Source organism: Eulemur rufifrons, chromosome 7 (genome assembly GCF_041146395.1).
Source record: "Eulemur rufifrons isolate Redbay chromosome 7, OSU_ERuf_1, whole genome shotgun sequence".
Taxonomy (NCBI): domain Eukaryota; kingdom Metazoa; phylum Chordata; class Mammalia; order Primates; family Lemuridae; genus Eulemur; species Eulemur rufifrons.
The window spans coordinates 142,678,738-142,693,072 of NC_090989.1; the positions used below are offsets into that span (position 1 = coordinate 142,678,738).

The window sequence follows — 14,335 nt, forward strand, 5'->3', positions numbered from 1 at the left end:
AATCATAAGTAACTCTCTATAAAGTCAACTTGGAAAAATGTTATTATATTTACTTTATTATCAAACAAATGTCAAACAGTTATTTTATGATCATTCAAAATATTTTTGGAAAAACATGAAGGAATTAATAATTTGAACTATTAGATTCTAGTATTTGAAAAAAAATCTTAACAAGATATTTGAAAAAAGGTTAAGAATGCACTTCGCATAATTTATGTCAGAGTAGGAAATATTCTTGTTCTAAACAAAGCTTACAATATTGATTAGAATAAGCCTTTTGACTTCTCGTTGGTTATGTGATGGATATATTTTTCCTAAATATATCCTGCTATGAAAAACAAAGTATCACTGTAAAGAAATGGAAATAAAATTTCAAGAATAATGTTTAAACAGCTCTCTTATAGCTACAATGACTCTCTAAACTTAGAAGTACCAAAACTGAGAGATCTGACATTCCCATTTCCACCTCCCTTTCTTATCAAGATACCCTCAGATTTTAAAAAACTTTTTGTTAAAATGATTCATTTTGGTCAATATGAAATGAAACATAAATCTGATTGTTAAAGATCTTCCTAATGTTCTAAATTTTAATTTATACTCCCACTAACCAAACTCTCTTTTGTTTTGTCCTGTAATTATAGGATTTATAACTTCATATCTTAAGTGATTTTTTTGATCTGTCCCTGAATTATGGTGATTTATGAACAGCTGTGCTAAATTTCCTTCACTTATACATTCATTAATTTATTCATTCATTCAAATGCCTACCTTGTGGCAGGCATGGTTCTAGGCACTAAGGATTAAGAATTAAAAAAAAAAAAAAGACAAAGTCCCTACCCACATGAAACTTACATTTTGATTAGTACGCTGAAATCTCACTCTAATGCTTTTCATCTTAAAGAAGCTAAACTGAATTTCACCTTATATTCATGAATCAAAAAGTCCACATTCTCAGTCTGAATGAACTATTACAGGCTATTACAAGCAAATACAGAGAGTATATCTGTAAATTTAAAAGTAAGCAAATCATTTCATTCACTAGAGCTTATCAGACTACAAAACCTAGGGCTATTAGAAGAGACGTTATTAGCATTCATACAATCAACATCTGTATTTGAATCAACATCTTAATTTCACTTGCTATGGAAAAAATCATGTGTAACAAAATATAAGCATTGGTTGAAAATGTTGGGATGCTTAAAAACATTCTGGAGAGTTATTATCATTTACAGTGACCTGCGACTATACACAATAATAAGATCTTACAGTACAGTAAGTAATTGAAGTATATTGTGACTGTGCTGCACCAAAATACGTCTAAGTTCTCTACTATAAATGACCTCTTCGTTGTAAAGCGCAAATTTATTTTGCTGTTCTAATTTTAAAATGTCATATTGGCACTTCTGGGTTGTTGGTTATATTTTAATGCATTTTAAGTCTGGTGGAAAATGTTTACATTGATCATTAGGATAATGTAATGGAGGTGTTTTGTTCTTTAGTTTGGGGCTTGAGGGCCTCCAGCCCACTGTGTACTGTGTAATCAGAGAGGAACTGAACTGAGTCTCTGTGAGGATGTCATCAGGCTGTTTGATGCCTGTGGCAAATCCATAACATGAAGTCAACAGTGTGACTGAGGAATGGTTTTCTTGTCTTTAAAAGAGACAAAAAATATTTACTTGTGCTGCATCAAACTTTTACCATAAGGATTAAATAGGATAATGATACCACTTTGCAAAAATTACACACAGCTCTCAAAACTATAACTGGTATTATTCCAGTTTTCTGCTATTGGCTGCTCACCAATATTACTATGATTTATGTACGTATGTTTAAGGAAAGAGTGTGTCAAGATTTGAATTGTAGACTTAAACCACTCCTTTGTTTTCAAAGTGCTATTTGCTTATTTTGGAGCTGGAAGCAAATGATGAGATTCTCTTAATTATTGGTCACCTGTATAAACAATAGACACTGTGAAGTGGCTTCCTCATGACTCAAGGCATAATGAACCCAGTAGGGACGGAAAACTTTCTAGGCCTCAGAAGTAATACATCAGACACAACAGAGACTCTTTTTAATGAGAGTCATACATTACAATTGTTTCTAAACCAGGAACAAACATTTTAGCACTTTCTCGGAGGATGAACCCAAGCCCGAGTCATTCATTGACTTCTGTGGCATGCAATGACAATCGTGGGAAATTAACAAGTAAGTGGAGCCCTCTCCTCTAATAATACCAAATGATTAAGAGGACCTAAAAAAATCAATTGACTAATCAATAGTGTGCAACTGCTTGGAGCATTTTCCCCATGCTAATCAGTCATTAAGTTGTTCAAACTAAATGCCTCCAGTTTTCCCAATTACTGAACTGATTTACAAGACATGATCAAGGATGTCAGAGTCTACCAGAGCCAAATTCCAGAGCATTTGGAAAAAGACAGAAATAATTTTTAAATGATCGTCTCTCACCACAGGTTCAAAAGACTCTTGAAAGGGAGGCTATGATGGGAGAGGTCTTCTCAGTTTCCAAACATTGGTGAATTAATATGGTACTCACAAGTTCTAAACCTGTGAATTTGTTTGATAATACGGGTGGGAACTTGTTTGGAGGAGTAAAGGAGGTCAAAATTAAAGAAGTCATCTATACACTCTATATGTGCAGACCTTTTAAGTTTTTTTTTTAACTTCAGCCATTATGAGCAGCATGCAGCAAACATAAGCCTGAGTTCAAAACAACAAAAGGTATTCTAACAACACATGTGAAGCGACATGTTGTTACCTACCCATATATTGCCAGCAACTCTCGTATCAAAACCACTTGTAAACTTTAAGTTAAATGCCACTGTGGGGGAAAAAAACAACACTAAGAATTAACTTTAAACAAGGGAAAAAACCTTTTTTATTGATATGTTTTACTTTGCTGGCAGACCAGAGCAAAGGTTTTGTGAACATTTAAAAGATGAAAAAGGTGAAGAATCCCAGAAGCGGTTTATCTTGAAGCGAGATAACTCTAGTATTGATAAAGAAGACAATCAGGTTGGTTCTCAAGTTTGAGAGTGGCTGACATTGTTGTTTTTGAAGGTGGGCTGACTGATGTTCTTGTCGTTCCTCTGTTGTCCCCGCCTTCCCTCCCAACCATCCCTTTCCTCTGATACTACTGTCCTCTCTCCAACCTCCTTGCCCATCCTTGCCTTCCCCTTTGGCATTCAATGGGTAGCAAAAAAACATGTCCTGGTTGCTTTAGCAATGGCTCTGTGTTGGGCTGCATGGGTGGTGCTTGGCGCAGTCCCTGCTGCATGTCTTGGGGGGGTTGGGATGCCACAGGCTCCGAGCTGTGGGGAAAAGCTTTGTCAGTCGCATTTCCAGATGTCTGTGTAACTATGGCAGTCGTTCCACTCCCTACAGCTTTGTCCTTCAGTTGTGCACAAATTGAGCTGGATTATCAATACGGACCGATGATCAACCGGTGTAGCTGTAAAGAACAAACCTTGTTATGGTGAGGACAGGTGGATTTTGCAACTATCCTAAACTAAGTCTTCACAGAAAAGAATTGAGTTCATGTTTTAGTCTCCTACCTCCTCTCCTTCCCATGTTTTATGGTCCATGTAAATTGTCTGCTTGTTTTGCATGAACTGTAGCAGAATTTTATCCTTGTGTATTTTGCTTGTGACAAACACTACGTTGTTCTAGAGTAGCCTTATTCATGGTACCTGGACAAGGGTAAAGAGACTTTACTAAATCTCTTCTCTGGATGGGGGGTGTGGGATCCAGGGTGATTAGGGAAAAAAAACTAAGTAAATGGCAGAAGAAAACAAATTTTAAACCATAATAACAGTAGAAAGTCATATAAATGCCATTACAATTATACTTTGTGTCTCCAACAATCAAAATAGATTTTTTGAAAATGACTTTGCTTTAGAATTCTTAAAGGTAAGACAATACGCATCTCACTCAAGTTATCATTTTAATCACTCTCAGTGAGTCACCGTAAGCCAGCATGTGCATTTCTGGTGCACTTTTTAAAAAACTTGTTCATCATTTGTATCTCGTTTCCTCCCACCATCACCAAGCTACATCATGGCTCGTGTTGACTGTGGACATGTGCCTGTGTCGTGTACTCCGTGGGTGTCTGTTGAATGGATGGATGAATGCGGTTAGTGCATAGCGTTTTGTGAGGAATGGCAAGGGTAAGGTGGGAGGGTGGCTGAGACACAGGAAGTGGGTCAGATGAGAGGATAAAGACCAGTCCTCATGCTGGGTTCTTTGAACTGTTAGCTTTTGGGGGATTCGCCCTTATCAACAAACAGGTTTTCAAAATTTGGCTTATAAGCCTGAGGTTATACTTTCTATGCCAGATACAATTCACAGGATCAGTTATTGAGTAAAAAACACAAATTATGAGACAGAGAAACAGTGTCACATCTTACTTTCTGTCCATTACTTTCTTTGCTCATTTGTTCTTTCTCCAATCCCCAAGTTTTCAAAGCTGTTTCTTCCCTCACCTGCCTTGAACCAGCCACTTCCTTTTTTTTTTTTTTTTTTTTTTCCACCAGCATTCTGCCTCCTCCTGGGGAGTCAAAACCACCCCGGTAAGCAGGGGAGACAAAGTCCATCACTGGTGAGCCACTCTATACCTGAACTGACTGGACATCTTGAGGCACATTCAGGTGTGTCCATTTGGATACACCTGTGCCACTTTCATCCCGTGAGGAAGCGAGCAGGAGCAGCAAACACCAGCCCTGTCACTGCATGTCACGTGCACACGCAGTACATGTATCGTAACGCAGCCTCCATAGGGACCAGAGAGAGTGAGGACTTTTCAGGCTCCATTTATTTAAATGAACATTTATTATTCTCAGCTGACAGTTGCTTAACTGCAGTTTTCTAACAACCCAACTTAGATAACCCTCCTGATTTCTTTTTTCTGTTCAGCAAAACAGAATGCATCCATTTAGAGATGACAGACGAAGTAAATCAATTGAAGAGAGAGAAGAGGAATATCAGAGAGTGAGGGAGAGAATATTTGCACACGATGTGAGTAGTTGTTTTAATTGCCTCTTTAGTGCGGTCCTTCCATCAGCAGTAAGGCAGCCTCATTCCCCAGACAGTGAGCTGGCAGGGAATAAGACGGCTGGAGCCAGGGAACAAATCGAACTGCAGCAAACTGAGGTGTTTTTGGAAGAGGACCTTGTTCAGGGAAGTGATGGAAAACTAGGCAAGGGTTTGGGTGTGTTCCTAGGATATAATCAGTGGGGACATATAGAGGTATAATTTTGGTCAGTAAAATAGACCTTAAATACAGAAAGAGGTGGTCAGATAGGAAGAAATGCATTCATGTCCACATTAGCCAGCAGATTACCTAGTGTTGTATTCTTTTTGGTACCAACATTGTTCAGACAAAAGGATTGCAAAGAAGAGAGAATTTGTTGATTCCACACATGTGCACACATGCAAAGAGTATTCTCTGGGTTCTTAGCAAATATAGACATTTCATTACAGTAAAGTTAGGTAATAATACTCATTTTCCCCTCAATTTCAAATCAAATTTGGTTGGGATTTTTTATACTTTACCCACTATGGCCATGATAAAATTCAGTTAAATTAAATAAAAATTAAACGTTGAGAAAATAAATAAAGACTAGATTTAAATGCAAGGAAGTTAAAAGGGCAAGCAATTGGTACAGTGCTATTACTTTATGAGATCGTCTGGCAGCCTCCTCAAATGCTGTGGGTTCTTCCCTGTGCAGAAGCATGAGCTCCATTGTGAGAGTCCTCTGTGGCTAACACTTACAGCTTTGCTAAATTGGGTGGCACATCTGACCTCCTGCTGTGATTAGTTCCTGGAGGCCACACAAATGCAGCCTATAGATGTAGGCTTCAGTGCTTAGTATGGAGTAAGACTGTTGTCCTTGGAGGCTTCAGCCCAAAGCTAGTTTCTCTGATCCTCCAGCTTTAATATTAAGCTGCAGGAGAGGCTCACCTTCCTCCAACACCACACTTCTTTCACACTCACACTCCCCCACCTCACCCACCTGCCACCTTTCTTGCACATACTAAAATAGAATTTTGATGACTCAATAATCTGGCCTAGAGTTCTGAAATCAGGAGAGTATGAGAGAGGGAGATGGAGGTCGCCATAGTTGGAGGTCTGAATGCAATTCTAGAAGATTCTGCATATGTGTGGATTACTTAGACTTTCTTTATAATCAGAATTTTTGATGGTGCAAAACACAGCCTGGCACATGGTGGGCCTTTGTGTTTGCTGAATACAAGAATGAAGTGGTAAGAGAATTTCTCCTAGTGCCGATGGGATACGGATGCCTGCAGTGAGCGTGCAGGCAGCGTGTTCCTGTCTGGGACCTTCATGGTGAGAAGTGTTTTCTGAAAGCTAGTTTATATTTTATTCTTGTTCTTTCTCCCTTTCTCCCTCCCTTCTTGGCCTCATGCATACACACAAACACACACGCACACACATGCACACACTTACACATACTTTCCCTCGTACTCTGGCTCTGACAAGTCAAGTAGTTTATAAATGAGTTGCTGTGTTGAAAAACAAATACTAATCACACAGATAATGCACAAGCCAAATTATTGCTTTTTTAAAAAAGTTGTGCCACATTGTTTAACACTTGAGAGCTAGGTGACAGAAAGTCTGTCGCCGATGCTTGCCTGTGATGAAGATGACACTTGTGCTGCTTATTTCATTTACCAATTCTCGTGTCCATACATGAGAGGTCGTAAGGCCGGCATTGATTTTTCTTACACAATGTATTTCCCTACAGCCCAGTTAAAGTGACTGACAGCTAGCGACCTGGGTCCTAGATTAAAAAGTTGAGGCAAACATTCCTATTTGAAGCCTCTATAGCTGCATGCTGCATTAACATTTTTAAAAAAATAAAAGCAGACTTAAATGTAAGCAAGCTTAAACATGAAGCTCTTGTCATAGCCTTTCTAGTCCATGAAATCATTTGGCAATCTTCTTTCAAATGCTGTGCCTTCTTTGCTCTGTAGCAAGCTCCTTTGTTGGGCTCTCTGGTGGCCAGCACTTCTGGCTTTACTGATTTGAGTGGGGCAGGAGCCTGTTTCTAGCACTACTTTTAACGTGATATCCTAAGGCAGGGTTTTAAATTGGCGTCCTGTAGCCAGACTATACTCATAGAATGATTTCCAGGATTAAATGAAACCCCTGATGTCATTTATAAATTATGTCCATGAACATGTGTACATTTTTCTAAGGAAAAGGTCTCTATTGCTTATTATTGCTTATCATATTCTTTTAAGTTTCCTTAACCTTTAAAATACTAAGAGCTACTTTCTTAGTGAAAAAAGTGTCCGGTATCTTTCTCCCTAGCCCTATAGTTGTCCTAGAGACATGTAGTCATAATACTGGCATTTTCTCTGCATTAGCTATGTATTGCTGTATAACAGATTATCCCAAAATTTGGCAACTTAAAACAAATAAACAGAAAATCCTTATTATCTCACAATTTTCATGCGTCAGGAGTCTGGGCGTGGCATAGCTGGGTGGATCAAGCTCAGAGTGTCTCAGGAGGTTGTAGTTAAGCTGTTAACTGGGGCTATAATTATCTGAAGGCTTGATCCAGTGGTTATCAGCTTCCAAACTCACTCACATGATTATTGGCAGGCCTGGATTCTTCACTGGCTATAGGCTAGAGATCTCAGTTCCTTACTTTGTGGGCTTCTCTATAGATTGTTAGCTGTTAGGTGTCTTCTTGGCATGACAACTAGCTTCCTTACTATGTGATATCTGTTCCTTACTATGTGGACTTCTCTATAGATTGTTGGGTGTCTTCTTGGCATGGCAGCTATCTTCCTCTGGAGACAGTTACCCAAAAGAGAAATCAGGAGAAAGCCAAAGATGAAAGCCACCATCTTTTAAAACCTAATTTTGGAAATGGCATTATCTTCCCTTCTGCTATATTGGACACACAGTCTGACCTTGGAACGATGTGGGAGGTACCACATGAGGTTGTGAATATCAATAGGCAGGGATCATTGTGGGCAGCCCTGTACTGACAGGATATTACTATTTTCCTATTGACACAAACTCTCACGGACATAACACAGCAAAATGAACTATCTTGAATACATATAATAACAAATCTTCCTTACCAATACAGTACACTTTAGGTAATTTTCATCTGTCTACTTCCAGATCCCCAAAGGATCATCCCCAAATTCTTGAGGCACAAGATCATTCTTTCATAAGGTGATAATTACATATATTAAGTCAATTATAAAACAAATGCAAAGAATCCAGCATAAGGAAATAATGTTACAGAAGTCTAATCTTTTTCTTAGCTGGTCTTCAATTTAGTTTTTGCATAATTTAAAAACTGAATTAGCAAAACAGCTTTCCTTGGCAATTATTATTTAAGCAGCAGACTTATTTAAACGGGTTCAAATATTAAGTATATATATATTTTTTTCTACTTGAAGTAACAAAAAGAGTTCAGAAATACTTCCTGATATTTACATTTCAGCAAAAGTCAAATTTATTTTAAAATTATAAATATTCTTGAATATTTCCTAAATGTACCTTGGTGTCTAAGGTGCATGTGTGTGTGTGAGATTGTGTGTGTATGTGTGCGTGTGTATGCTTTTGTATGCAGGCACACAAACTGTGGATTGCTTTGGGGATTTTCTAGAAAATAATTTTCAAATATAGTTTGAGAATTTTGGTATCTTAGGACAAGATGAATTTATTTATTATTTAAGAACTAAACAGTTGTAAGTTAGAGCACTCAGGAATTTAATTTTCAAATAATAAATATTTTTGTAGTCAGTAATATTTGAAAGTAACTCTTCCTTTGACAAGGGTTTAAGATTATTTTTTGCCTAATACTATGCAACATTGCTAACTTGGAAGGTTAGGTTGAAAAAGCAATATATTTGAGAAGGTATGTTTTGCCTGGAGGGTTATTTCTGAAGGCTGTTTACGTATAAATAGGGATCCAGGGAGAAGTTCATCTGTGGTCCTCCTAGCAAGTGCTGGGATTCCTCTGCAGTGAGAACAGATGATAAGGACATACAGTGACACTGGAGTTGGGGGTGGGATGTGGGGGAGAACTCTGTAACCCATTAGGCAAAATCATTTTTCTCCTTTTTAAAAAAAAGCAAGCCTTTTATATCTGGAAATGCATGTAAGTGACAGCTTTGAATGCTGCACTTAATTACTGTGACAATTTTATCTTTCTCTGCTATTATAATTTGCAAGTTATGAATACTACTTTTTTAAAAAGTTTATTTTTATCAGCTTACTAAATCACAGCCCATAACTGTCTTGGTCTTATTTATGAAAATGTGGTGATGGGGGGCTGATGAGATAATTTTTTAGGACCTTTCAAAAAAAAAATCCAAAAAATCCTCTTGAAATATGTTTTTGAGAAAGATATCTTTGACTTGCTGGTGTCTTACTTTTTGGTTCAAAGAGACTGGGCTGCTTAACTTACCCCCAAATGCTATTAGATTAAGGAATCTGAAAAGGTCACTATGTCTTTGATCAACTACTTCAAAGTAGAGTCTCAATAACTCCAATACTCAAACAGAACATTATAAACTTAATTGACCTCTTTCCAACTACAAGGGCTGAGAAGTAGCAAAGTATTGAGCTCATAAGGTATATCTGAGACAACCTCATTGTCTTTCACATACGATTATATGGCTCTGGCCAGTAGTAAAACCAAACTAAAGGAAATAAAATGGATAAGATATTTAGTTTACTCTCAAGAGATCTTCGTAGAATGTCAATGGCACATTGTATTTTTTTCTCTTTCTAGATATAAATGTCAAGTTTAAAAAAAAAAGATATTTTCTAAAAAAAAATTGTCTTTTAATTGGCTATTTTTTATTTTTCTTAAATAAGTTTGTTGCACACTTGAAATTCAGGATACACATCAAATGCAGAAGGTTAAAACAAAACTATTCCGGAGGAACCTTCACTGAAATGCCCAGACCACTGAAGAAAACACGATGTCTAAATCTAGCCCTCTGACTTCATGGAAGGAAATGATTTCTCTAGCAAAGTGAAAAAAGAAAACCATATCCTGCTTAGCTGTCTGAGCAGTGGGTACATTAGTAACATTTTAATTCTAGAATTAGTTATTAAAAAGGTCATTATTATTTCCTTAGTTTTATTTTACCTCAAAATGGACCTGTTAATTCTCTATTTACCCCTTTAACAAGTCATTTTTTTCATCATTGGGAAAATTCTACAAATATAATATGGTGTATGTTATTTATATTTAGAAACTTAGTACTTTGGAAATGGTTTTGTGTTACTTACTAAACACAGGCACCCTATTACAGGACCACAGCACCATATTTTGTCTAGACTTCTCTTTTTCTGTTGGTTTAAATTTAATTTCATCCACCTTTCCTCAGCATGTAATGGTAATGGAATTTTATCTTCCCTACATTGTGTCTTAACCACAAGACAGGAAAGAAATGAATGCTAAATGCTTGGTGAGTGGAAGCTAAGAAAAAAAATCGTTGGTTTTCTGTGTGCAAAACTGAGATATATTAGATGGTGCTTAATATTTTTTTCTAATTACCTTCATTTCATCTTCACTTGTCTTCTGCCCTCCCCTCTTACTTAAATTAATGATTGATGGCATTTCTTCAATTTTGAGAGTCTTGCAGTCAATCTCTTTCTTTCGTGATAGTTTATCATTAGTGGGTAATAATTGTAGGATTGTGGCTTTACAGCTCTCCCATCCTTAGGTGGATCATGCCAAGTTTGCATGTTCTGCCCTGATTTGAATACTTTCCCTTGACTTTTGTTGGTGGCTGCACCTCCGCAGCTCCAGAGGAAACCACTAGCTCAGAATGCGATGGCCACACACTTCCCCAGGAGTTTCATTCACATTTCTCTTCTTCTGACCTTTATGCAGAACGGGCTAAATCTGTTTGAAACCTGGAGATATCCTGATGGAAATGTACCCAGTGATGCATGAGAATTGTTTACTCTTCTAATGCTAACCTATTTTTTTTCCTTTTTATTTCCATCTTTTGTACATATATTTCTTAATACTTTTTCCCTAGGAAGGGAAAAGTAATTTTAAATCAGACAAGGATTTGGGATCCCTCAGCATTTCCAGAACGTCTGATACAATGCCTTTTTTTATTTTTCAGTCAGTTTGCTCCCAGGAAAGCCTTTTTGTGGAAAACAGGTAAAATTAAATTTACTTTTTTATGTCTTTAAAGGAACAAAGTCTGTCACATGTGTCCTGTATATTCATAAATATATATATCCCATAAGTGTGTGCTTGAATATATGTATAAGTATATACATATATCTATGCGTACACATAGATATTCACACATATGTGTTATTTAGAACATCTAAAAATTATTTAATCTGGGGAAAAATTTCAGTTACTTCTAAGCAGAGTTTTAAACATTTTCCTTATTTAAACCCTCAATTTCTGATCCTTCTAAAGGTATAATTTCTATTACCTTCACCAGGCATTAAAGAAAATAAATATTGAGACCACACAGGAACTTGCAGTTTCATTGGCTTATTGAATAGGCTGCTAAAAGTATCTATATATTTGGTATTATTAGCCACTTCGTGTGCACCATAATTATATATAGCTATACAAATAATAATTGGAATAATATTATCTTGAGGTTTTCATTCTAAGTAATCTATTAGTCTTCAAAAAAGGGCTGACCTGAAAATTTTATCTAAACTGGTCTATATTCAGCAATATACCTGGCTTAGGAATTAGTGGGGGGAGGTAGTTGTAAAATGAATGAGTTACAAAATTTAAAGAAAGTCTTGAGGATAAAAGCAGAATTTTTTCCAACTTCACATATACCTTTTTTAAATCATTCTAAAATGACATACATATTGAAATGCTCCATTGATTTAATTGCAGATATTCAGGGCAAATTGAGGAACTCGCATTAACTTGTGCAAATCACATTAAAACGCATCAAAATGGGAAACTTGGTTTGGAAATATGATATCTATAAATAAAGTGGTGGTTAGTTTTATTTCAGGTGTTGGCTTAATGGGTGTCCCTATAACATTGATTAAAATGGAGATGGATGATTAAAAAGCCAGTACTCAGAGAAATTTCATCTGGGCATTAAAGATGTTTGGTTAAAAAAAGATATGGTCATTCATATTTGCAGTTGGAAATCTTCAAGTAACTAAACCCTTTATAGAATAATCTCTTTTAGAAGAAGAGACAAACTTGGAAAACAAGCCCACATAAAGGATTCAAACAACTTCAAAGTCAATATATATTTAGACAAATATTTTCTGTTTAGAGTAAAACTAGGAATCCATGAGCGTTATCATCTTGGAGGTGATTTTGAAACATTCCAGAATTCCATTATCTTTACCACAAAGATTAAGTGAACATTTACAATTCATTTTAGTGTGAAAACTTATTCCCTAGTCTTCTACCCAGTTATTTTTCCTACCTTACTCCCTAATCTTATTCATGTACACTCAAGTGTCCCTTATATTCAAACAGGATTGTATTCAACATTACAATAATTGGTCACATATTTGCATTGCATATGTGAACAAGTCTTGATCATCCCCCAAAGCAGTACTCTTATTGAGTGGCTCTCCTACAAAAATAAATATATTTTGGGGTACGTACCTCAATATTTCACTATGCCAAGACATACAGAATAACTTTATTATTACCTTAAGAAAAAAAATCCCACAACTAATGTATTTAATTAAATATCTGTTATATCTGTATCAATTTCTTTTATTCTCCTCTTCTCTTCCATTTCCTCTATTTTCTCTTCCCTTCCATCCCCCTTACCTACCATCAGTGGCTTAACCTTATGGTAGGGATCATGCTGCCATATATTTATTATGGCAAAATTCAACATCACACAAATAAAACATAGTGAATGGGAATGATTTACAAGAAAGATGTGCTATAGCAGCACACACATCCTTTTAACATAGGGCATTTAGTATCCTTAGGTTTTATATCATAAAAATCATGTTTTTCATTTCCAGTAGGCTCTTGGAAGACAGTAACATATGCAATGAGACCTATAAGAAAAGACAGCTCTTTCGGTTGGTATGGTTTACTTTCTTAAACTGTGTTTTCAGATTATGTGGCAGAATCAATGTTAAATATAAGTGTATCAGTGTAAAATATTTCTGTTCATAAAAATATGTTCAGTTATCTCTTTGTAAAGCTTGTTACATAGCTAGCTTTGAAGTCATACTAGATAGTGTAAGAAATGGGACTAGAAAGCTATCATTTTGTCTACAATTCTTCAGGTTTCCTCCTCTGATTTTCTGTTTTTCGAGGGCTAACTTTGACAACACACTGCTTTAACATTCCCAAATCAACTTTGGTGAATTACACTGAGTTAAATTTTCTCTGACAGGTTGTAGTTGTATATATATTCCCAACACTGGAAAATAAATCAATGATAACCTTATTTGGGTAGCTAATTTTTCACTTTTTCTATCATAATATTTCAAACAATATTTTTTCAATCACGGATTTTAGTTCTAAAGAAAGATATGAGGTTCCTTCCAATTATAATGAACTACTTAAATTAAAGTCTGTGTGGGATAATGGGGGAGAATGATAATATTTTTTAAGTTCTATACTAGGCTTAAAGCTCCATGAAAGCAGAGAGACCATACACATTTTCTCCCTACTCTACTAAATGTATATCTGGCATCCATTGTAGAGCAAAGGGTATACCATGCTATAAATACACTAAGTATCCAATGTGTATATTAATGTGCTCATGTGTTTATAAATATTTGAATTCACTTCTGTTGTAGGAAATGCAACAACAAAAAAGTCCACTTATAGGAAAGAAAATACTAAGAAAAATAGATAGTGTGCTTAGAAAGTATATTTTTGCAGTAAATCTGAAATTTAGAGCTTATTATCAATAAAGTTAGAGTAATTTGTTTCCTTACACTTTGGCAGAAACAAGAACAAGAAGCTTCTTTTTCAACTTCCTTCACTTTTCTAGGTTGAACAACACAATCTAATACCTTCCTTGTGTATCATTAGACAATGTATTTTCTTTCACACTCTTGAAGATTTAAGAAAATCACCTTGCATTTCTCTTTTGTAACCCCAGAGAAGAAATAAAATTTACCATCACTCCTGCATTCACACACTATGATCTAGTTTGTTTAGGCCAATGCAGAGAACACATGAGTTCTTGCCCCTGAGAGGCCAGTTAGTTTTACATACTCTGAAGTCTGCCCCCAAGTCAGAGATACCATGTACTCGGGTGAGCCATACCAAATACGGATTCCATCACCCACCAAAATCACCAAACGCAGAAACTCAGAAAGATA

At 36.1% G+C, this 14,335-nt stretch overlaps 1 protein-coding gene across 42 annotated transcripts in view; it reads left to right on the forward strand.

The window, feature by feature from the left end:
- ARPP21 (cAMP regulated phosphoprotein 21) overlaps positions 1-14,335 on the forward strand; it is a 148,862-nt gene that overhangs the window by 62,943 nt on the left and 71,584 nt on the right. For 17 of the 42 annotated variants that reach the window (XR_011233896.1, XM_069473415.1, XM_069473406.1 and 14 more), the window contains 2 exons: positions 2,925-3,033; positions 11,155-11,192. The exons of 1 other annotated variant lie outside the window; for it this stretch is intronic. Coding sequence is in view for 39 of the 41 variants with exons in the window: in XM_069473415.1 (XP_069329516.1) it covers positions 2,925-3,033; positions 11,155-11,192 (147 nt within the window). In the remaining 2 variants the exon portion in view is untranslated. Of the gene's footprint in view, positions 1-2,924; positions 3,034-4,929; positions 5,032-11,154; positions 11,193-13,015; positions 13,076-14,335 lie in introns of all 42 variants that reach the window. 24 more of the 42 variants (XM_069473401.1, XM_069473395.1, XM_069473398.1 and 21 more) reach the window with 6 other exon arrangements.